The sequence below is a fragment of the Notamacropus eugenii genome, chromosome 5 (assembly GCF_028372415.1).
Source record: "Notamacropus eugenii isolate mMacEug1 chromosome 5, mMacEug1.pri_v2, whole genome shotgun sequence".
Lineage (NCBI taxonomy): Eukaryota > Metazoa > Chordata > Mammalia > Diprotodontia > Macropodidae > Notamacropus > Notamacropus eugenii.
Genome location: NC_092876.1, coordinates 63932070 through 63957032, shown reverse-complemented (window position 1 = coordinate 63957032; position 24963 = coordinate 63932070). Strand labels below are relative to the sequence as shown.

Genomic DNA, 24963 nt, shown 5'->3' with positions numbered 1-24963 from the left:
CTTTACTACCTATTGGACCCCGAAGCGGTCGCTTCATTTTTGGGCCTCAATTTCCTTATCTATTAAGGGGAAAAAAAGAGAGAACTGGACTAGATGACTTCTGAAGTCTCGTTACTATGTCTACTCCACCCAAACTTCGTTTCCCACCTCCTGGAGCTCTCCTTTCCTTGTGGGAGTTCCCAAGTCCCCATCTCGTTTTGGTTTTTTTTTTTTGCCTGCCACAAAAAAGCACCCCTTTCTTCTAAGCGCTCCCCACTGCACGTCCCTCCCTTCTCAGCGGCCAAATTAAGTCTGTTTTCTCCATTGTAACCTCAGCTCACCGCCATTCATTTTTTTCCCTCTGGTCACAAGATAATTCCTGACGCCAGAAAGTCTGGAGGTCAGATGAACAACAAATTGAGGAACAAGGCGGCACTAATTCCTTACAAGATTCCCTTGAAAATCTTTTGCCTTCCTTTTTTTTTAAAGTTTCCTCCTTGCTGTTTGGGGATTTATGACCTCCGACGGGTCTCCGTCCGAACCAAGGTTGAGGGTGGGGGCTGGGAGGGGGGGAACCAGACTCAAGACTCCGGTCCCAGCAGTTTCTCCAGTGGCCTGGGAAGCAACCTAGAGAAAGGGGCATTTTCCATGTAAATTATTGTAATTGAGTTTTTAAAGACCCAGGGGCCCGCCCCCCTCATTCTCGGAATCCGCGACGACACCCCATTCGGTGTCAGGCCAAGCCGAGCAAACCTGTTTTGCAATTAAACAGCTTGTAAACGCTCCATCCAACTTTTCTCCCCAAGACCGTCCGCAGAGGCAGAGCCGGGGCCTAGGGCGGAGTGTTATTTGCATAAATGGGCAGGGCAAAGCGAAGGATTCCCTAATAAGAGCGTATGGCGGGCGGGCACGGGGTGTGGCTTGAAAGTGGGCGTGGTCCAAGTCCGGGGACCCACTATAAGACCGAAAGGTTGCAGGCTGGCGCGCAGCGTGGATTTGTCTTGTGCTAGTCGCTGTCTAGGTTTTCTTCTCAGATAGTTCTTTCCTTTGCTCGCCTGTCACACCAGAAACATGAAGGCTCTGAGCCCAGCCCGAGGCTGCTACGAAGCCGTGTGTTGCCTGTCGGAGCGCAGCCTCGCCATCGCGCGTGGCCGTGGAAAGAGTCCCGCAGCCGAAGAGCCGTTGAGCCTGCTATATGATATGAATGACTGCTATTCGCGCCTGCGGGAGCTGGTGCCGGGCGTCCCGCGGGGCACGGAGCTCAGCCAGGTGGAGATCCTGCAGCGTGTCATTGACTACATCCTGGACCTGCAGGTGGTGCTGGCCGAGCCCGCCCCGGGGGCCCCCGACGGGCCCCATCTCGGCATCCAGGTGGGTGCGCATTGGGGACGGCACCGACGGGAAGGGGTGGCGGCCGATGCGCTTGAGAGAAGCCTGAGGGCTGAGAATCCGAGTGGAGGGTGTGTGAAGGAAAGAAAGGATGAGGACTGAAACCCGGAGAGGGATGTGGGACGGGCGGTGTCTGAGACTTGGCTCCCCTACCCCACCCGCCAAGGACCAGAAGGGGCCAAGACCGGCAGTAGGGAGGGTGGGGGATGAGTTTGGGTGGTCTGTGATCGGGAGGCGGAGTGGGAACTTAAGAGTGGCATGTCGGGGCGAGGGGGTAGCAACTGAGACCCAGAGTAGGGAATGAATTAGGTTGGGCTGTGAATCAGGGTGGAGTGAGGGGCCGAAACTCAAAATGGGATGTGCCCGCCTGCATGTGCGTGCGTGTGGAGACCCAAAGTTGGGCGCGAGGACATGAATTTGAGTTAGTCGAGATGTGAAGGGGGAGAGGACCAACCTCTGGACCTCAGAGCACAAGCCGGGCAGGAGCTGACTTTCTTGGGGTGGAGTTGAGCAGGAGCAGAGAGACTGACCCCGCTCACCGGGCTAGCAGAGGCTAAGCTCATCTCTACCCTCTCTCCTATCCAGACAGCCGAACTGACGTCTGAACTCTACTCAAAAGATGAGAGGAGTCTTTGCCACTGACCCCCGTCACCCCTAGGTGAGCATCCCCTCTTTTTTCCTGAAACCTGGTTTCGGGTTTGGGTAGCACCTCTACTCTGAACTCCCAGGGAACATCGTTACGAAGGCTGAGGTGCAGAAGTGGCCAAAATTACCCGGTTTCCAATTGCCCCACACTCCAATTCTCACCTCCCCAGAGCCAAATCCCAGGGTCCGGCTTCTTCTGCTAGCCTGCGATTTACAACCAGCCAATGGAGAGTGGGGAGAGAGGCGGGAGGGGGGGGGGGGAAAGGGGGGGACCGGGGAGGGAGAGAGAAACGGCTAGGGGGACGGGACTCTAGGCACAGATTTCTTATCAGCTGGAGGGAACAAAGTTTCCTCCCTGGCGCCGACCAGTCTGCAGACCTGCCCCTGCCTGTGATCTGGGAGGAAACTGACCCGTCCCTGTATGTCTCCCTCCCCCTTCCCCCTTCCAGTTCTGTATGCAGGTGTTGTGATCCCGCTGGGACCCCGAGGATCAGGCTTTGACCAGAGCCCCAGGAATGGCCGGGTCCATACATACTGGCTCCGGCATCTGTTTTTACCACTGTCTCCACCTTCTCCTGGTTTAAGGCTGAAAAGGAACTCTCAGCTGAACCCCCTCTTCCCGGAATCTAGGAGAACAAAACTGTGGGACTTCTGTAGAAGAAAGAGGAAAGCAATTTGCATATCGCTTTTCCCCAAGTTTAAAAGGATTGGTTTGTTAGCCAGATTTTTATTTTTATTTTTTTGAGGGGACATTTTATTATTTCTCTTCCCCACCCCAACCAATTTTGTTGAGGCAGCTGGAGACCTTAGATTGTGGTGTCCCCGGAGGGGGGAGACCCTTCAGGAAAGAGACCTGCTTGTTCCTGCCCCCTCCTCAAGACCTCACTGTGATTATGAACTCTATAATAGAGTATGTATAGCATATCTACCTTTGTGCAGGAAGGTGACTTTCTGTAATCATGCATTGTACTTTATAAACTTTTTATAAAAGTTAAAACTTTTTTGCATAATAAAGGATTTTTTTAAACTTTGTAGTATATGCCTGTGTTCTCTAACATCTCCTCCATCCCATAAAACTATCTTCAAAAACATCTCTTTGTAAAAGGGTCTGAGTGGCCCTCTGTCTCTTTGGGTAGGAAAGGTAAATGAATGAGTCCCAGGGAAGCTCCCTCCCCCCTGTCGTTTGATGGAATTAGGACCAAATCTACTCAGTTAAGAAATCTGGCCTTGGCCAGCCCAGGGGTGGAGTGGGATGTTAGTCCAAGGCCTTTTAAACCCCAATTGCCTTTCCCTGAAGTTATCGGACCAAGAAGCACAAAATGATAAGAATTAGCAGAGTTTTTTGAGATAAGCCTGCCTGACCTCTGAATTTTTACCCAGGAGAACAGGGAAGTCATTTGTCTAAGGTCAAAGAGACCTCTAATCTAAAGCCAAATGTCCCAATGTGTTCTCTATCCTTTTTCACTTCTGGGTTTCCTCCTTAAGAGTAATTTGTTGGCCTGGTTAGGTCATATTGTTTGTCTTTGGAGATGGGCAGGGTTGTTAGGGATGAGGAGAGGAGCCTGAAACTGCCTGTCTTCTAGACCAGTTACTTCCCATTCTATCACCATTAGAACCCATTTTATGGATGAGTAAAGATTTTCCTTAGGGACTTGGATGGAGCCAAGCTTAGATGTAGTTTAGCTTGTTAACAAGTCCCTCATTCTGGGTTCTAGAAAGGGTATGCTTCTGTTCTCAATCTGAAAGGCTGTATATTAATCCCTGCTGATCCTTTATTCCACCTGAACCAGGGGAATTAAACAACTCTCAGCAGGAAACTGGGATGACATTCATTAACTGTATATGGAGGGGCTATCTATGTGTACGCTTTGGGGCAGGGAGGGGTGGAAGAGTGAATAAGACTGGCCTGAAAAGTTACAAGAAACCATCATTTTCTTGTAAGATGAGAGGATGTTAAGATCCCTCCCAGTTCTAACATTCTGTATTAAGGATGAGGGGTTTAGAGATAGAAGGGACTTTAGAGACCCCATTCAATCCAGCCCTTTTCATTGTATAAATGAGGACCTGAGGCCCAGACAGAATTAGTGCCCAAAATCACTCAGGTAGTGAACAGTCAAGTTGGAAACCAGTCCTCTGACTCCAAATCTAGCAGTCTTTGTGATGGGCCATGCTACATTTCAACATCATTTCAAGGTCTCTCCCAGCTCTGACATTCCATGTTCTAAGATCTATTCCAGCTCCAAAATCCTATTAGGTAAAAAGTATATAGTAAATGCAAATAAGATACCAGTGTGGGCAGTGTCAGCTTCCTAAAAGAAGCTTAGAAATAGGGGCCTCTAGTGGTTCAGGGTGTCTCCTCTTTAAACAGTTGGGCCAGCATCCTTGTAAAGAAGAAATGGCAAATCACATTCTCCCCCATTTAACAGGGGAGGCAGTGAAAGACCAAAACGATAAAGGCCCTAACCCAAAAAGGACATGACAAAGCTGGAACTAGAACCCAGGACTCACTGATTTAATACCCATTGCCAAACCTTCAGCGTTCAATGAGCATTCAGTAAGGATAATTTATTATTTATTATATGTGATTAAGAAATATTTCTAAAGCATTCTGGAAACCTCAGAGTGCTATGTAAATGCTCCCCTTCCTCCCTTTCCTCCTCTCTCTCTCCCCATCTCCGCTATCATCCTTCTCATCCAAACCTCACTGACTGGTCCCCATTCACTCCTGGAAAGCTTCTTCCCCTCTTAGAATCTCTGGCTTCCTTCAGAGCACAGTTTAGCTGCTACTTCCTACAGGAGCCCCTTTCTGATTCTCACAGCTACTAATGTCTCCCCCCAAATTGTCTTCTATTTACTTGGTTTATATGTTGCATATAGTAATAATGATAATACCTGTTTGGTTGGTTGTTCTTCACTCTCCAAGAGGACCAAAATGACATCACTATGTTGGAGTCAAGGTACAGTATGTCTGACTGTGGCTCATCAGACCATCCTAAGCTCAGAAGGCTCTACCACAGGTCAGGCACAAATAGTCCACAAGAATATTCAGAGTGCAAATGTCTCCAAATAGTAATAGCTAACATTTATACCACCTGCTATGTGCCAGCCACTGTCCTAAGTGCTTTACAATTGCTACCTCATTTGATGCTCACCACAACCCTGGAAAGTGGGTGCTATTCTTAGTTACTAGATGTATAGCACTTTGCAGCTAGGCAGTGCAGTGGATAAAGCATCAGTGCAGGAGTCAGGAGGCCCTGAGTTCAAATCTCACCTCAGACACTTGATACTCACTGGCTGTGTGACCTTGGGCAAGTCACTTAACTCTAACTGCCTCACCCCGAGTCATCTCCAGTCATCCTGATGAATCTCTGGTCACTGGATTCAGATGGCTCTGGAGGACAAGTGAGGCTGGTGACCTGCACAGCCCTCCCTCCCTCAAAACAAAGTCAAGTGCAAGTCATGTCATTACTTCTCTGATGGCATGGTCTTCTTTGGCAACGAAGGACGAATACACACACACACACACACACGCACACGCAAACACACACAGCACTCTGTAAACCTTACAGTGATATATATATAAAATCATTTATATGTGTATATTTTTTTATATGTGTAGTATAGTATAAATATAGCATATGTGGGCTTGGTATATGTGCATAATATTGCATATGTGCGTGCTTGTACATGTATACACTAGCTATTATTAGTCAGGAAGAGTCAGGAAAATCTGAGTTCAAATTCCACCTCAGATACAACACTAGCTGTGTGACCCTGAACAAGTAATTTAACCATCATTTGCCCCAGTTACCTTAAAGTGATATCTATAAACACATGTATACATATATGTGTGTACTTCACTTTAAGGTTTGCAAAGTGCTATCTATCTATCTATCTATATACACATGTGTATGTATTTATATAAAAATTCAATTGAGCCTCACCACTACCCTATCAGGCAGGTGCATTTACAATCCTTATTTTATAGCTGTACTGGAGTTGAGGAATGTTAAAACATTTGCCAGGATTACAGGGCCTAGAAAGTATATGTGGTAGGATCTGAACTCAAGTTTTTGTAACTCCTAGGTCAGCATCCTCCCCATCTAGTTGCTGTCCCTACCCTTATCCCCCTCCTCCCTCCTCACAGGTATCATGAGTCGGCCTGTTGGTCACAAACGTTGCATCAAACTGGTTCCCGGACCAAGAGGACTCTTCCTTCTCTCCCCTCTCCATGTAAGGCTCCTGAAGAGTTACCCTAATGAGCTTCTCTCCAACTCCCAATACTTGCCTCCAAATCTGTCCTCACCAACCTTTCTCTCACATCATCTCCCCCACTCTCCCTGCCCATCTTTTCTCTTGCCAAATCTCTTCCAGATGCTGGACGGTATTGCCTTTATGGTGGGACTCTACAGCCTGCTTTTCCTTCTGAGGTAGACAGCAAGCACCTCCCACCCAGGCCTTCCCCACAGAGGTCCCTGGAGCTCAGGGGCTGAGGGAAAATGAATAATAATGGCGGTAGTTCATGTTTCTAAGGGGTTAGAAGTTTTTCTTTCTATATGTTCCCTCATTTGATCTATACAACAACCCTGAGAGGTAGAGGCTATGAAACTCAGGCACAGAGAAATTAAGAAAATGGCTTGGGGGTCACACAGCTGGTGTGTATGAGACAAGTTTTGAACTCGTTTTCCTGACTTCCATGTCATATTCTCTACCCATTGCACTATCCTACTTCCCAAGAGAAACTGGCCTACTCATCTGCTCAGCCCCACTCTTCCCTTTTGGGGGTAATTTGGGTCCTGTACCAAAGCACAGGCTAAGTGGGGAACCCTTGGACCCCTAAATCAAAGGTCTTTGTTAGCCAGCTTTGGAGGTGTGACTTGAGGAGGGCCCCATCAATCAGTCAAACAATCAATAAGTAGTTATTAAGAAGCAGGCAGCTAAGTGGCCCAGTGGATACAGCACCATTCCTGGAATCAGGAGGACTTGAGTTCAAATCCAGCCTCAGACATTTATTAACTGTGTGATCTTCAACCCCAACTCCCTCTAAAAATAAAAATAAACAGTTACTGTGTTCTGGGCATGGTGCTGAACACTGGAGAGAATCTCCCAGACCTCATCCCAGGATCACAAAAGTTGTGGTCTTGGGAGTGTTTTCAGAAGGCCATGGGGGAGGGGAGGGTGTTTACAGAGGGGTGATACATTGACTGAAGTTAACAGGCCTTAGAGAAGAGGCCAGTGGAGACCATGGAGTCCAACACCTTCATGTTACAGGGGGAGTGAAGTCTTTTGCCCAAGGTCACTCAGCTCTGAAAGGTCCAAAACCAAGGTCTTTGGATTCCAAAACCAGTGCTCTGGGTCTTGTCCTGGCTATGTCCTGCATCTCTCTAGCCCCTGATCAGGAGCCCAGAGAAGGGGGTGGAGGCCATTCCAACATATCAGAGGGCTTCCTATGATTGCTGCATGTCCATGTGTGGCACTGCCAGTTACAAGCTTCAGGACTTCACAGATTTGCCTCAATGCTGCTATACTGAGGGAGAGAACAAACTCTCACCACTACCACCACCACCACCTTGGAGATCTTCCCTCTTCCCAAGGAACACAGAGCTAGGTGGGGATTGGGTGAGGTTCTAGGGGAAAGGAGAAAGGCCTAAGACAAAACTGAGCAGGGCTGAGACTATCCATCCCATCTCTAGCGGACCTGGGTGTTTTGCTGGGTGATGCTTGCTAGAGGTGTGTGTGTGTGTGTATGTATGTGGGGAGGATAGCCCCCTGACTTCTTCTGGCTCCGGGCCTAGGGGTGGAGGATACTCTCCAGGTGGGGCCTCCAGGGGGGCCCCAGATTTGTGTTTATAATATGACATCATCTGTGTTTGGCTCCTGGCATGAATTACTACGATATTTAATAACAAACAGACATCAAATCATTCGCATTCTCCCCTTTTAGTCCTGATGAGGATTGCTGTGATAAGTAGAGGTGAATGAGGCAGCTAGGTTCAAAGGGTCTTTTCCCATTCTGACCATCTCATTCCTCTTCCTCCTCCATGAAGCTTTCCAGGATCTCCCCTTCCCCTCCCCCAGAAGAAAACGATCTTGTCCTCAAATTCTCCTAGTTCACTTTGCCCCATCACATCCCACCTTTTATCACACAGATTTGGGATCACTCACTTTACAGGCTTCTCAAGGGCTGAGAATGTCTTTTTATCTCCGTATTTATCCCTAGTGTAAAGCACAGCGTCCATAACAGGGACTTAATAAATGTTGAATTTAGTTAAATGTACCCCACAGTCAGTCATTCATTCATTCAGACTCAGAATTTCAGAGTAATTTTTTCCAGTTCCCCCAATCTACAACCTCACTTTTCCTGGACTCTTTACTCTTTACTTTCTCTAACTTATCCCTAATTTAATTAGTTGTCAAGTTTTGTCAATCCATATGCACATATAAATATATACATATGTATGTAAAACCATACTATGCGTACTTCTATTTTTCAGTTCTTTTTTCTGGAGGTGGATAGCATCTTCATAGGTCCTTTTGTAGTTGATTTGAATATTTATAATACTCTGAATAGCTTAGGTGTTCACAGTTATTCTTCAAAAAATTGTTACTATTTATACTATTTTCCTGGTTCTGCTCACTTCACTCAGCATCAGTTCATGTAAGTCCAGGTTTTTCTAAAATCCACCTGCTCACCATTTCTTATGGATTTCTTATGTATTCCATTACATTCATATCCACAACTTGTTCAGTCATTCCCCCGTTGATGGACATCCCCTCAGTTTCCAGTTCTTTGCTATCACAAAAAGAACTGCTATATGTATTTCAGAACATATAGGTTCTTTTCCTTTTTTGGCCTTCGATCACCTTGAGAAATAGACCTTATAATGTTATTGCTGCGTCAAAGGGTACATACAGTTTTATAAATCTTTGGCTATAATTCCAGATTGCGCTCCAAAATGGTTGACAGTTCCACCAACAGTGTATTCAGTGTCCCAATTTTTCCATATCTCCTCCAACATTTGCCATTTGTCCCTTCCATCATTTTTGCCACTCTGATAGGTATGAGATAATTAAAACAAAGTCGTTTTAATTTGCATTTCTCTAGTCAATAACGATTTTGAACATTTTTATATGACTCTATATAGGTTTATTTCTTCATCCAAAAACTGCCTGTTCATATCCTTTGACCATTTATCATAAAGTGATATTCCTGTAGCACAACTCTGATCCATTCCCACCCCCTGCTCAACAAACTCCAGGGGCCCCTGGATAGATATAATACAAACTGCCTTGTTTGGCATTCCAGGCCTCCCTTGGAAATCTGGCTCCTGGATGCCTCTCTGGCCTTCTCATACCTCACCCCATGTCATACAATGCCCACTCTAGTCAAATTGTCCTGCCCGCTGCTCCTGTTACCTCATAATTTTCTAACTAGTGTCTTCCTGACTGTACAGACAGCAAGACACTCCCATGTCACCCACCTCTTCCACTTGGTATCCCTGGCTTCTTTCAAGGCTCAGTTCAGGAGCCACTGGTTATGTCCTTCTCAATGCTTTAATTGTTAAGACCCCCCCCCCCCCAATTACTTCCCATATGTTTTGTATGGGTTTACTTACTTGGGTACATGGTCACACACACACACACACACACACACACACACACACACACACACACACACACTTCCAGTAGAATATCAGCTCCTAAAAGTAGGGACTGTTTTGGGTCTTGTCTTTCTGTCCTCAGCACAGAGTCTGACACCTACTTTGTTGGTTAGTTGTCTCGGGCTCATCTGGGTGAACCCATTTGGAGTTTTCTTGGCAGAGACTGGTTTACCACTTCCTTCTCCACTCGCACCAATGAGGAACTTGATATAGCCTTGATGAATGAATGAATGAATGAATGAATGAATGAATGAACTTGTAGGCAATTCAGTGGCAATCTGGTCTAACCTATACCTGAAAAATAATCATCACTGAAACACTGACAAGTGGTCATCCTGCCTTTGTGAAGATCTCAACCAGTCAAAAAATATTTATTAAGGGCCAGTGCTAGGCACTATGCTAAGTGCTGAGGATGTAGAAAGAGGTCAAAGACAATCCCTCCCCTCAAAGAGGGGCAGCTAGGAGGTGCAGTGGATAGAGTGCCCAGCCTGGAGTCAGGAAGACTCATCTTCCTAAGTTCAAAGGTGGCCTCAAACCCTTACTAGCAGTGTGATCTTGGGCAAGTCATGTCACTGTTTGCCTCAGTTTCCCCACCTGTAAAATGAGCTAGAAAAGGAAATGGCAAACCACTCCAGTATCTTTGCCAAGAAAAGCCCAAATGGAGTCACAAAGAGTGGGACAGGACTGACAAGCAGTAAAGACTACAAGAAGCTCACAACATGCAAACAACTATTTCCAAACAAGCTATAGACAACATAAACAGGAAATAATCACCCAAAGGAAGGCATTAGGATTAAGAGAAATTTTAAAAATAAAAAAGGCTTCCTCTAGAAGGTAAAATTTTAACTGGGACTTGAAGGAGACCAGGAAGTCTGAAAGTAGAGATGAGGAGAGACAGCATTCTAGGCAGCAGGGTAAGTCAGGGTAAGTCAGAGGTGAGAAACAACATACAGTTTGTTTTGTGGAACTAGCAAAGAGGCCAGTGTCACCTGACCAGAGAGTATCAGGAGGTATATAAGGTATTTTATACTTATTACGTGTGTGTGTAAAAGTTCACAGAACAAATCCCCTTAATAAAAGGATTTGTTCTGTAAAACTTGGACTCAGTCAAAAGCCTGCCCCCAAGGACCTAGAAGACCACATGTGGCCTTGAGGTTGAAGGTTCCCCACTCCTGGAAGAGAACCAGAAAAGCTGAGGGGAGAGGGCTCTAGGTTATAAAGGATTTCAAATGTTAAAGAAAAGATTTAATATTTGATACTGGAGGTGATAGGGAACTACTGGGATCACTTGAGTAGAAGGTGACATGCTCAGACCTGAGCTTTAAGAAAAGTCTTTAATGGTTGAGTGGAAGAAGGACTAGAGGTAGGAGGGACTTGCAGTAGACAGCCCCACCAGCAAGTTATTGCAACAGTCCAGGTGAGGGGAGATGCTGCACCAAGACAGTGGCAGTATCAGTGGACAGAAGAGGGCATATTCCATATGCTACAAAGGTAAAAAGGGAAGTGTTCTATTTCTTAGGGCAGCCAAATCCTTTTATGGAATGAGTTCACTGCTTAGAAAGATTTTCCTGACACTGATAGAACTCAGATTAAAAGGTCCTAGAGGTAGAAGGGCCCTTAAAGATTATCTAGTCTCTATTTTTGCCTCTTTGTAACTTCCTTCCATTACTTCTGGTTCTGTCCTCTGAGCCCAGATGCAGTCGGTTTCCTGCCTCTTCCACCTGGCTGTCTTTGTCTCTTTATAGCCTCCCACCTCACCCCATTTTTCTTCTTCAAGTTAATGACACCCAGTTCTTTCAGTTGCTCCTCATATGGTATGAACTTGAGACCCTCCCCCATCCTGGTAGCCCTCTTCTGGACACTCTCCAGTTTATCAAGGTCCTTTGGCACAGAACTGAGTACAATACATAGACTCAGTCTGTCCAGGGCAGGGACTATCTGTGTGCCTTTATGTAGCCCAAGGTCACATCACCAAATGTGTCCTATCACATTCACAGTTGACTCATATTTAATTTGTCTCCTACTCAAACTCCCAGGCCTTTTTCAGGCATACTCAAAAAGCAAGTATTTATGTTCATTAGGATACAAATTACTTACCCTGGCACTGACCGCCAGAAGCTGCCTATCGACTTTTCCAGGGTACATGGACACTGTTCCCCTTCATGCACTATGTTCCAGCCACACTGACCTCCTTGTTGGTCCCAGAGTGTCCTACTCCACCTCTCTGCCTTTGGCACGGTCTGTGTTGTGTATCTGGAACACATTTTTTGATCAATTCCTGCTCCCCGACTTTCTTCAAGGCTCCATTTAGTGGCTGCCTTCTTTCCCCACTCCACCAAGCCTTTCCTGAAAAACCAAATTGTTAGTGCTTTCTCTTACCTCAGGTTATCTCATCCAAACAATCAGTCCACACTGATTAAGCCCTAACTTGATGCCAGGCACTGTGCTGAGCTCCGGAGATATAAGAGGAGGCAAAAGACAGTCCCTGTCTTGAAGGACTTTACAATCTAATGAGGAGCACCTTAATTTATTTAACCTTAGAATCAGTCTCCCAGTGGTCAGCTACTTGGGCCTGGAGTCAGGAAGACTCATTTTCCTCTGTTCAGATCTGGCCTCAGATACTTACTAACTGGGTGACCCTGAGCAAGTCACTTCACCCAGTTTGCCTTAGTTTCCTCCTCTGTAAAATGAACTGGAGAAGGAAATGGCAAACCACTCCAGTATCTCTACCAAGAAAATCCCACATGGGGTCACAAAAAATTGGACACGACTGAACAAAGAATCCCCCAGTAGAACGTAAATCTCCAAGACCAAGGACTATCTTTCTTTACAAGATCCTGCCTGTAGTAATGAACGAATTAATGGTCTACCATGCAGGAAGAAGGGGAGAGGAGGAGGAGAACATATAGAATTTAGGTGGAGAAGGTCCATCTAAACCTATAAATTTCACAGATTGGGAAATGAAGGGATTTGTTCAAAGTTATACCCAAATATAGGTCTTCAAGGTTCTAAATTCAGAACAGTTTCTGGTATAGTAACCTGACATGGGACAGTCAGAAGGAACTGGGAAGGGGGGAAGGGGCTGGCCAAAATGGGAAGTTGGTGAAATTTCTTCCCCCCCCTTTTTCCTTCTTTTCCTTCTCCTACTAAGGGCAAAGGTCAAGCCTCAGATAAATTTACTTTGGAAGGTGTTAGAGATTGCCCGATTTATTCATGCTAGGAGAATCTGCATGTCAATAGAAGACCTGGGGAGAAGGTAGCAGTAGTGCTTAACCGTAATGGAATAACTGATTCATGGAAGAATCCCTGGCTCCGTTGACAGGCCCTGGGGGAGATCGGCCAAATGGGCAGGTATGGCTAATGAGGTGCCACTTCTGGGGTCCAGAGCTGGTGAGAGGGGAAGGAAATAACAGACTACTGGAAACCTGAGTTCCAGGCCAGACCATGTGATGAATATTGGACAAATCTCTTCTTTCTGAAGACTCAGTTTCCTCTTCTAAAAAATGAAAGATTAAGACCAGGGGTTCTCTTTTTTGTGTGACATGGACCCTTTAAATAATTTAGTGAAACCCAGGAACCTGTTCTCAAAAACAAGTCACATACACATGGTAAGGACCAAGCTACACTACACACACACACACATACACACACACACACACACAACCTATATTTAAAGATAGGAAATGCCTGCTTACAGATGTAGAAATCCTTTCTAAATTGCCTCCCTGTGTGCTATCAGATCATCAGCTTGTTAGAGCAAAAGTCAAAAGAAATTCTATTTATAACAAAGGACAAAAAACCCCATGAGTGAGAATAGCATGTCTCATAAGTTATTTTAAAATAATAATTTTAGAAGTAAAGAAAGGGACAAAATAAAATATATCTATAAAGACATTTTCTAAGGAAATCAAAAACCAAATCACAATTGAATCAAATATTAAGGTTAGAAGTTAGTGAAAATCAAGATGCGATATTTTTTTTCCCAATCCAAGTTCATGGATCCCTTTGAAATTTCTCTGCATCTTTCAAACTATTTCTACCATCCCCCACCTCCTCTAGTCAGTCTTTAGTGTGATCATAGGTTTGGAGCTGGAAGGCACCTTAGATGAACCATCTTGACAGACCCTCAGAAGGGGAAACTGAGGCTCAGACTTGTCCAAGATCATAGAGATAGCAAATAGTAAAACTACTAGGCTGATGCTAAACCCAGGGCACTTTTTGTATTGCCGCCTTCAGCTGAGCACACACAGGAGACCAGCTGTTTTCTTGGCTACCCCGTCTGCTTCTTTTAAGGGTTTTTCCAATGTTCTCCTGGCCCCACAGCGCTCATCTCCCTCCACCTACCAGGCTGTCTGTCAAGTCAAATCATTACTAGATAGTTGTTGGGAGAAGGTAAATCCTTTCTCTCATTTTTAGCATCGTAGTAAAAGCCTGCTAGCCATGTAACCCAGGGCTGTTTGGTTAATCTCTCGGAGGCTCAGTTTGCTCATCTGTAAAATGGGGAGAATAATATTTTTATGAAAACTGAAGATCAGAGATTCCAACTGGAAAGGGTGGTAGGGTTGGGACCAACTTTTTTCATTTTATAGGTGAGGAAACAGGAAGCTCCTAAAGGCTGAGTGACTTGCCTGGGGTCACAAGACTAATAAGGATCAGAGTAGGGTTCTAAGTGCAATTTGGAGTCTCTCTGACTCCCCAAACACTATTCTATCTGCCTGTCAGACCTCACAAGGCTCTTTATGAGGAAAGGACTTTTAAAGCTTAGAGAACTGTGAGTTGTTATAATTAATAATAATAATGACGATCTGTCAGTTGCCTGGAGCTGCCTCACTGTCCAAGCCTGAAGCGATTAGACCTGCCCCCCCATACACACACACACGCACACACACACAGGCACACACAGAGACACACACACACACACACACACACACACACACACACACTCCACAGGGTGGGGGAGGCTTGGCCCGGCTCAGACCTCCCAGCCCCAGCCCCCTCCCTCCCGCACACACTGTGTGTGTCTGTGCTGGGCACGGCTGGCCTGGGAGCTGCTCACAGGTGTTTGCTGGCGCCCCGATGTCTGAGCTCAGGCGTCCTTCCCTCCGCCTCCCCCTCCCCTTCACAGCCTGGTCCCGGAGCTTCCCAGCACCCGCCTACCCTCTGCAGACAGCCCCAGCTTCCTTCCCAGATTTGCCAGCCCCTGGCTGTGAGCACAAGCCCTTCCCCCCACCCCCAAACAGGGCAAAAGAGGCAGCTGCCCACAGCTGGCCAGGGGCCCGCCAAGCTGGGAGGTGGGAGTGGGGAGGAGGTGGGGCGGGAATGGGGCTTAGACAGCTGTGACCGGCTTGGAAAGGCACTGAACTGGGTGCCAGAAGATTTTACTGTATGACCCTAAGCAGGCCTGGGCCTCAGTTTCCTTCTCTGTAAAATGAGATTGGACTATGATTTCTAACCCCACCCCACCCCCAACCATCTCTGATGTTTTATGCTAGAGTGTTCTATGTTGGGGGTAGCTAGGTGGTGCAATGCATAAAGAGAGTACTGGTCTAGAGTCAGAAAGACTCATGTTCATGAGTTCAAATCTGCCCTCAGAAACTTAATAGCTGGGAAACTCTGGGCAAGTCACTTCACCCTATTTACCTCAGTTTTCTCATCTGCCAAATGAGCTAGAGAAGAAAATGGCAAAAACCACTTCAGTATCTCTGCCAAGAAAACCCCAATTGGGGTTACGAAGAGTTGGACACAACTGAACAACAACATTCTGCCTTCTCTGGTCCCTTAGAACTCTATTTTAGGTCCTGACACTCTGTGTTCTAAGGTCCCCTCTTGTTTCACTGCTGGGTAGAGCCCTGGACCTGAAGTCAACAAGATTCGAATTCAAATGTGGTCTTCTCAGACACTGACTAGTTGTGTGACCCCGGGCAAGACCCAGCCTCTGCTTCAGTCCTTGCTATGTAAAATGGGGATGATAATAGCACCCACCTGAGAAAGCTGTGGGGCTCAAATGAGATATTTGGAAAGGACTTAGCACAGTGCTTGATACGTATTTATTCCTTTCTACCTTTAAGATTCTTAATTCTGAGGTTTCTCACTATTCTAAAAGTCTATATTCTGAGATCCTTTCCAAACTTAAGGACTGGAACCAGCCTTCTGTGTCCTAAGGCCCCCTCCTAGCCCTGCCATTCTCTGTTCTAAGGCACCTCCCAGCTCTGACATCTTGTGTTCTAAGATCCCTTTTCAGTACTGGCATACTATGTACTAACATCCTTTTCAGTCCCGATAGCCAGTGTTCTAAGGTACCCTGAAGCTGGAAATATTCTTGATTTCCTGGCTTAGAAGACTTTTACTTTGTCAAACTTTAGAGAGCTTTGTAAATGCCAGCTATCTGTAGTTCCTCCTAGCTCCTTCCACTTCTGCTTTAGAAAGGCTGGCCACAGTGGGATTTCTCAGTTCCTCTGGTCCCCTATTCATCATATGATCCCTAGGAGGAAGGTGCTTGATGTAATTTGGGGACCCTAAGATTTCAGAACTGGACCTGAAGCAGAGAGGGACAGGCTAGGGTCCATTGGAGGTGCTGCAGATCAAAGAGCCAGCTGTGGAGCAGGCTGGGTGTATGAATCTGGGGCAGGGTTAACCTAGGCAAGCCAATTCCTGGCCCTTGCAGTGTCCTCCCCAGTGCAGCTGCGAATCCTTCGAGCCAAGGAGGAATTCCTTGTAATCACAGGCCTCAGCATGGGCAGCAGCAAAGCTGGCAAAACTGAGGGCATGGGGGAGGGAGGTTCCTGTCTACATTGAAGCAGGAAGTTGGTCCCAAGGATGATGATCCCAAGTCCCTAAGGAGTCTTTGTTCTCTCAAGAATATTGAGTCAATGTGTGGGGAAGGACCAGAGAGAGCCCAGTACTAAAAACATGAGGATGGGAATGGAGGAAGAACCCTTCTGAAGTCCGTCCTCTTTGGTGGCCAGGGCTAGGTCCCTAAGGCCCAGGAGATCTCCAAATTACAGGTTCATAAGCTTTTAAACTGGAAGGGATAATCTAGTGGAGATTTTAGGGGCAATATGGTATGGCAGAAAGGGTCTTGTTTTAGAACCTGGGAGATCCTGTGCAATCAATTCAGTGCTTGTATGACTCCAGGAGAATCTCTTCATTTTTCTGAGTTATGATTTCTTCCATCTGTAAAATAGGAATAATAGTATTTACTTCCCAGGGTCATCTTGGGGGGGATCCAGTGGGAAAACTTTGCAAACCTTAAATTGCTACATGATTATGACCCATTCCATCAATTGGGAAACAGTCAAATAAGTTGAGGTTCATGGATATGATGAAATGTGACTGGACCATAAGGAACAGTGAAGCGAAGAATTTAGAGAAGATTTATACAAGCTGATATCAAGCACAGTGAGCAGAACCAGAAAAACACACAATGTCTACAATGTGAACGGAAAGTACAAAATTATATGCCCTGTAGTTATGATGACCAAGCCTGGGTCCAGAGAGGGGTGGAGAATAACGAGAGCCACAATAATCGCTAGCATTTATATAGTGTTTACTATAAGCTAGACACCAGGCTCAACACTGTGTGAGTATCTCATTTAATCTTTACAACAACCCTTTGAGGTGGATACTATTTTGATCTCCATTTTACAGATGAGGAAACTGAGGCAAATGGTATTGAAGTGACTTGGCCAGGGTCACACAGCTAGTAAGTGTCTGGGGCTGAATTTGAACTCTGGTCTTTCTGATCACACCAGAGTATTCTATCTACTGTATCAACTAGCTTACCTCCTTTCTTTGCAAAGGTGGGGTACTAGGAGTTATGGAATGTTTTATATACTGTCAAATATTGTTGCTTGGTTGAATAAAGGGCCCCTTCTTCTCCATGACACATGCTAGCTGTGTGACCCTGGACAAGTCACAACCTCTGTATCCCCAAGGCAATTCTAAGATTATCAGAGCTCCTTGACAACTAGATGCTCACTGACCTACACTGGTAGAGGGAGTTTCCTTTCTGGAAATTCCCTACAATGGTGAAATCACAGGTTAAAAAAAATCAATGAAAATACTATTAAAAATTATGATCTATTATTTTTATTATGAGTTTGTACTCACACAGTAATTTAAAGTCTACCAGGAACCTTCTGTATGTTGTCTTATTAGGAGCAGGGCTAGATGGCTGGTCTGGAGTCAGGAAGACCTCATTTCTCATTTGGTTCCACCCCCTCACTAGCTATGTGGCCCTGGTCAAGTCACTTAACCTTTGTTTGCCTCAGCTTCCTCATCTGTAAAATGGAGATAATACTGACCTCCCATGGTTGTTTTGAGGATCAAATGAGATGATAATTATTAAGTACTTAGTATAGTGCTTGGTGCATAGTAAGGACTATTTTATACATTATCATTTAATATTAATATATTTAATCTATTTTAGTATATTATTATTAAACGTTGTTATTGTCCTTACAACAACCCTTTGAAGGAAATACTACAGGTATTCTTATCTAGGTTTTACAGATGAAGAAACTGAAGTAAATGAAGTAAAGTGACTATTCCAGGGTCACACATCTAATGTCTGAGGCCACATTTGAACTTAGGAAGATGAGTTTTCCTGACTTTAGGCCTAGCACTCCATCTACTATGCCACCTAGCAGCCCCTAGGTGCTGATAAAGGTCCAGTAACAAGACTTAAGACTTCTGTCACCTTTCCAAGACCACATCTGAATTAGGAGAATTCCACATTCTTCCTGACACTATAGGGGAAAAAAAGATTGACCTTTAATGCAAATTCACCTTTTCTAGGAAGCCTCAGTGATTCCTAGTATATCCAATCCAATCCAATCCAATCGAATCAACATTTATTAGGAACCTGTCAGGGACTATGCCAAGTGCTGAAGGTAAAATTTACAAAAAGAAACAGTCCCTGTCCTCAAGATGTTTAGAATCTAATGGGAAAACATAACACACAAGAGGCAGAAAAAGTGGGAGGATCAGGATGCCCAGCTTGGGGACATTTTGTTCCCTACAGTTGAAACCAAGTAGAGTTGTAAATCAAGTGTGGATCCATCTTCCCATCTTGGTATATAATAAAAATTGACATTAATGTGGCGTTAGAATTTACAAAGCACTTTTACATCCATTATTGCATTTTTTCCCTCACCGCAATCCAGTGATACAGACAGAGATCATTACAACCCCCACCCCATTTTACAGATGAAGGAAATTTGCCTCAGAGGAGCGAGATGATTCATTCGTTGGTGCACAGATTTCTTTTCCTTTTTTATTCATTTCTTTTGCATTTACATTACATACATTTCCCAAAGGACTCTTTCCCCTTTCTAGAAAACCATCCATTCTTAGGAAAAATAAAAATATAGGGGGAAAAACAGTCTAGCAAAACTAACCAATGATGACACAAATTTGACACTATAGGAGTGTTCCCCTCTCCTAAGCCTCCATCTCTGAAAAGAAGAGAAGGAAGTTCATTCTCCTGTTTCTTCTTTGAGATCAGACTTGGCCATATAATTATATTTGGCCATTATAATTTCACAGTATTATATTTCACAGCATAATTTCACAAAACAAATGTTTTTATTTTGATGTACTTTTTTAAAAAATAATTTTATTAATATCTTTGTTTTTTATCACCTGTCCTAAACCCAGTGTTTTTCCTTCCCACCTCTATCCTTTATAACAAAGAATTAAACCAAGGAAAACAAACCAGTAAAACTAGCCAATTCATGAAAAGTTTGAAGTTATATGAAATGTTCATACCCACAGTCCCTCTGCAAGTAAACGTGTGTAGAGGGGTAGTTTTTATTTTTCTTCCTTGGGTCCAGCTTGGTCTTTATAAACTCTTAACATTTGGTTACCATTGTTTTCTGACTATTCTTTTCGCTTACATTGTGGTGGTCCTTGTTTATGTTGTTTTACTGGTTCTGCTGATTTCACTTTGCTTCAGTTCATAGAAGTCTTCCTATACTTCTCTGCCATGCATGGTGATATTTGTTCTTTGTTTTCAAAGAGGACCAGTGACATCACAGGATGATGTGTTGACTAGTGGGTGAATTGTATTAAAAGGAGGCAGAGATGCACAGTCATTAGCCTCACTCTCTTTTCCTGAGTCATCAAAGTCCAGTGGCAAGACAAAATTCAGGATCACTAGTCATCACCAGGATATAGTGGATGACCTGGGTATATCCAAAGTCTGACCTGGTTCTAAGGCTCTACAATGCCTGCTTCAGCCACCTTTGTGACTGTTGGAATTGTTCTCATCTGTCCATTCTGCTGGGGAAAGTCTTCACACATTTGGGGTAGATATCCCCCTAATTCACTGACAGGTTTGAGGCCTGTTGGTTACCCTCAGTCTGATTTAGCCGGTGTGCTTGAGACAGTTTTGCCAGGATGTGGCCGTTGAGCATGCTACAACTTGGAGCCACAAGTGAGAGTTAGGTGCCAGGTGGACACCAAAGGTGGATGAGCAGTCCTGAAAAGGGCTCAGTAAGCCCTCACACCAGAGGGGCTGGTTCTCCTGGACATACCATAGACTCTTCTCTGCCATGCACATATTTACAAAGCACCCACAGTGGGCAAAACCATTAGAGACAGGAAAATAAATGTCCCAAAATCCTACCCTCACCCAAATGACAGCCTCTGCTCTCAGGTATCTTAAGATCTAATGAGGCCAACTTCCATTGAGAATTTTTACAAGGTCAGATGTAACAGGAGCAAACACAAACCAAAGATGTTAGGGGAAAACTAAGGGAATGATTGCTTTCAGATGGGAGGAAAAAATAAGGCAACATAAGGCTTCATCAAGGTGGCATCTGAGGAGAACCTTGAGGGAAAGAAGAGAGTGTGAATGGGAAAGGTGGGGCTCAGGAGGGGATATGCACAAGGCATAAGGTAAGGGGCATAGGAAAGACAGATTATGATGAAACTGAGGAATTAGAAGTGCAGCTTGACTGGAAGACCAGCATGATACAAAAGTATGAACTATGGATAGATAGCTTGAAGCCAAATTGTGGATTTGCTTATTTAGCACGTAGCAGAGCCATAACTAGGCATTCTTGGGTTCAGGGCAAAGGTGGGACTAGGGCCCTAGGAGTGATGTAGAGAAGAGATTGACCCCAGGTGCAGACGTGAGGCAGGTAGTGTAGGAAAAGCCTGCTGGATTCCTAGTCAGAGAATCTGAGGTCAGTTTCTAGCTCTCTCACCTGCTACCTGGATGAACTCAAGCCTCTCTGAGCTGTCTGAACCTCGGTTTCCTTGTGTGCACAGTGACGTGGGTTAGACTAGATGTGAGGCCCCCTTGGCTTTAATCTTATGATTTTATGGCTGTAAAGTCCAGCCCATGACTCCAAAGGCTATGGTGGAAGGAGGGGGTCAAAAGAGGCTCTGAGAGAGAGGTGGCCCCAGGCCTAGTTGTTTTGTACAGTGTCACCAAATTGGGGACGACCTGGAGGTGAAGCAGAGGGATGACGATTACTCTGGGAAGGAAACACAAGGAACAAAACCCTGGTCACCTCTCACAAGTCACAGTGGTGGAGCCAGGACAAGCACCCTGTGTCTTCTGAATCAAAGCCAGGAGCTCTTTACGCTATATCACTACACCACACTCCTGTATCATTATTCCATAGCCAACAGTATCCTCCTCCCCATGTTGGTCCCAGGAAATAGACCCTTCTGAAGTCCCCCAGACACATGGGGCCACTAGAAGTACCTGAAGAGGAAGAGATAGCGTGAAACTCCTTGTTGTCATATTCTGTCCCTTCACTGAATAAAGCACCGTGTGGTTGATAGTGGAATTTATTTTTCAATTCAATTTTATTCTATTTTTAAGTCTATATTATCTCTCTCCCACTTTACCTACTCCTTAAGAAAACGAAAAAACAAACCCACTAGAATCATATAGTCAAGCAAAATGAATCCCTATAGTAGTGACGTCCAAAAAAAAATTCTCAGTCTTCTCTCTGAGTCTAGAGAGCTAGGTAGTGCAGTGGATAGAGCACCAGTGCAGGAGTCAGGAGGACCTGAATTCAAATCTCACCTCAGACACTTGACACTCACTAGCTGTGTGATTTTGGGCAAGTCACTTAACCCCAATTGCCTCATCCTGGGTCATCTCCAGTCATCCTGATGAATATCTGCTCACTGGATTCAGATGGCTCTGGAGGAGAAGTGAGGCTGGTGACCTGCACAGCCCTCCCTCACTCAAAACAAAGTCAAGTGCAAGTCATGTCATTATTTCTCTGATGGCATGGTCTTCTTTGGCAATGAACACACACACATCCTCTTTCTATCTAGACAGGCCGTAGTAAGTTTCTTGACTCCTCTGGAATTGTGGTTGGTCAGAGAGTAGATCAGAGTTCTTCCGTCTTTACAATACTGTACTTTACAATACAATACTTATTGGGTGTGTCACACACATAGTAAGATAGTAAGCAGCACTTGTTCCACTGACTGCAAATTCACCAGCATCCCCCCTTTCCACACTCCTAATTAAATGTGAGTCTGCTCATCCCAGCTTGGCTGTGAGTTCTGTGAGCATATGGATCATTTCTTCTATTTTCTAGGCAGCACTCACCGATGCTCCCAAGAATGCACAGATTGAATTCAAGGTCCATAGTTGGGAGATTGTCCTAGGTCTCGGCCTGTGCCTGCCCTCTGGTGATGAAGCTATGTACTACAACTCTCAGCCAATGCTGGATGGATCAAACACAGCACTTTGTTCCAAGGCAGACAAAAGAGACTATCATGGGACAGCAAAATGTTAAGGTTGTAAAGGTTACTGTGTGTGAGTGAAGAGTGGGTGAGTGAGGAAACAAAGAATGTTAAAACATCATCCCTTCTCTAGGACTACTGAAAAATGCCTCAGCACTCAATCTCCTCTCTCTAAGCCATCCTCCTTACAATTCCCCAAATAATCATCTTAAAACACAGGTCCTATTGGGTCACTCAACTCCTCTGCTCAAGAATTGTCAGTGGTTCCCTATTGCCTTCAGCATAAAATACAAACTGGCATTTAAAGACCATTCAGTCTCCTCCCCTTCTGTTTATTACTTACTATGTGAGCTATCCCCTTTGTATTCTCTGTGTTCAGGCCAAATTGGCCTAGTAGCTGTTCTTAGAATTCAGGATTCTGTCTCCCATCTGCACAGATTGTCCCCGTCCCCTTCCCCTCCCGTAGAGGAACACATTCTGCCACTTCAACCACCACCAAATTCTGTTGTATCAAGGCTCCTACAGAAAGTAGTTTCAGCTAGGTGGCACAATGAATAAAGTACCAGCCCTGGAGTCAGAAGGACTGGAGTACTAGTTGAATGACCATGGGTAAGTCACTTAACCCCAATTGCCTTGCTGTCCCCCCCGCAAAAAGAAAGATAGCCTTTGCCGATTTCCATGGTTGTTGGTATCCTTCCAGGTCTTAAATCATCGAGTATTTATTTATCTCTTTCATTGTTGCACAACCCCCCCCAAAATATGTTAAAGATTAGTTGTTTTTTAAATTTCTAGCACTGAACACAGTGGATCCTTAATAAATACTTATTGCATTACTGAATGAACCATAGAATCTGGATTATTAGAGCTTGAAAGAATCTTAATGATCATTTATTTGGTCTAACTTCTTGATTTAACTGAGCAAATGGAGGCCCAGAAAAGGAAGGCAGAACTTACTTGCCCAAGACCTCAAAGTGAGTATTTGAACTGAGACTAGAGCCCAGGGCTCCTGATTCATGCTTCCCTGTGCTTTGAAAAGAACATCAATGACGAAAGAGAATTAAGAACATAATAAAGGCTTAAGATCATAAGAAACTTTGGGTAACCCTGAGAGAACCTGGAGGAGCTTGGAAGGTGTCCAGAGCCTCCATCATCTCTCATCATGGCAGCCCATGGCCTGTTCTTTGCTCTTAAGAGCTCCAAGATCCTAGAGATGGATAGCATCGCCTCTTAAATTGATTGGTACAGAGCACCAGGCTTAAATTTAGCATTTAAAAAGCTTGGTCTTTATTTTAACTGACTGTATTTGTGTTTTATAGCTTAGGGGATGGGGGAAAGAAAAAAAGATGAGAATTTGGGGGCAAATGGAGAGAGAAATTAAATATATGGATTTTATGACACCTGTTCCAGCCTCAGACATTTACTAACTGGGCAAGTCACTTAACCTCAACTGCCTCCAAAATTAATACAATATAATAAAATAAAACACCTGCTATTCAGGAAAATGCATAGAAGAATCAAATTGGTTATGGGATATAGGGGAGAGACCAGTGGACTTGGCAGCCAAGTCCCCAGTTGGCCACCTATTTGTGTGGTCAACACAAAATAGAAGCTCCTTGAAGGCAGGACCTATGCTTATTGTAGCTTGTGGCTTGGCACATATTAAGTAATAAATGCTTTATTTCTTTATCTAACTCCAACCATTCACTTTCCTTGCTGGCCCTTATTTTTCTCCTTGAAAAATAAAAGGATAGGACTAAATGATCTTAAGGTCCTTCCAATAATGCAATTCCCTGATAAAAGTCATAGTCAATAACCCAGAGTAAATAATGTCAGTCAATAAGCATTTATTAAGCACCTGCTGTGTACCAGGGCCACTGTGCTTAGTGGTACATCTTAGGGGTACAAAAAGATGCAAGAGACAGTCCCTGCTCTCCAGGTACTCATAACTAAGGGATGAGACAACAGGCAGACAACTATGTACCAACAACTGGCTATATACAATGGAAATTGGAAATGATTAACAGTTCTAGAGCTCAGAGGAATTGGGAAAGACTTCTCCTAGAAAGTATTTTGGCTGAGACTTGAAGGAAGCCAGGGAATCTAGGAAGTGGAGGGAAGGAGAGAGAGAGTTGCAGGCATGGGGGAAGAGCCAGGGGAAATCCCTAGAGTTGGGAGATGGGGTGTCTTGTTTGTGGCACTGAAGGAAGGTCATGGCAGAGTCACTGGAAGGGATTAAGATGTAAGAAGACTGGAAAGGGGTGTGTGTATGTGTGTGTGTGTGTGTGTGTGTGTGTGTGTGTGTGTGTGTGTGTGTATGCCTAGGTAATGAAGGACTTTGAACACCAAAAAGAGATTCCCATATTTGATCCTGGAAATGATAAGAAGACACTGGAGTTTACTGAGTAGGAATGACATAGTCAGAACTGCACTTTAGGAAAAAGTACTTTGGCAGCTGAATGGAAGATGGCTTGGAGTGGAAAGTGGTTTGTGGCAGACAGACCCCCCCCCAACCCAAATACCAGGCTATTGTAATAGTCCAGGCCTGAGGTACTGAGGGCCTGCCCCAGGGTGG

At 44.8% G+C, this 24963-nt stretch overlaps 1 protein-coding gene across 1 annotated transcript; it reads left to right on the top strand.

Moving 5' to 3' along the window:
• Positions 1 to 890: 890 nt before the first annotated feature.
• On the top strand, positions 891 to 3040 carry ID3 (inhibitor of DNA binding 3). The gene is made up of 3 exons (XM_072609267.1): positions 891 to 1350; positions 1954 to 2026; positions 2463 to 3040. The coding sequence occupies exons 1-2, from the start codon at positions 1051 to 1053 to the stop codon at positions 2008 to 2010; spliced, it is 357 nt and encodes a 118-aa protein (XP_072465368.1). The 5' UTR covers positions 891 to 1050; the 3' UTR covers positions 2011 to 2026; positions 2463 to 3040.
• The last annotated feature ends 21923 nt before the right edge of the window (positions 3041 to 24963 follow it).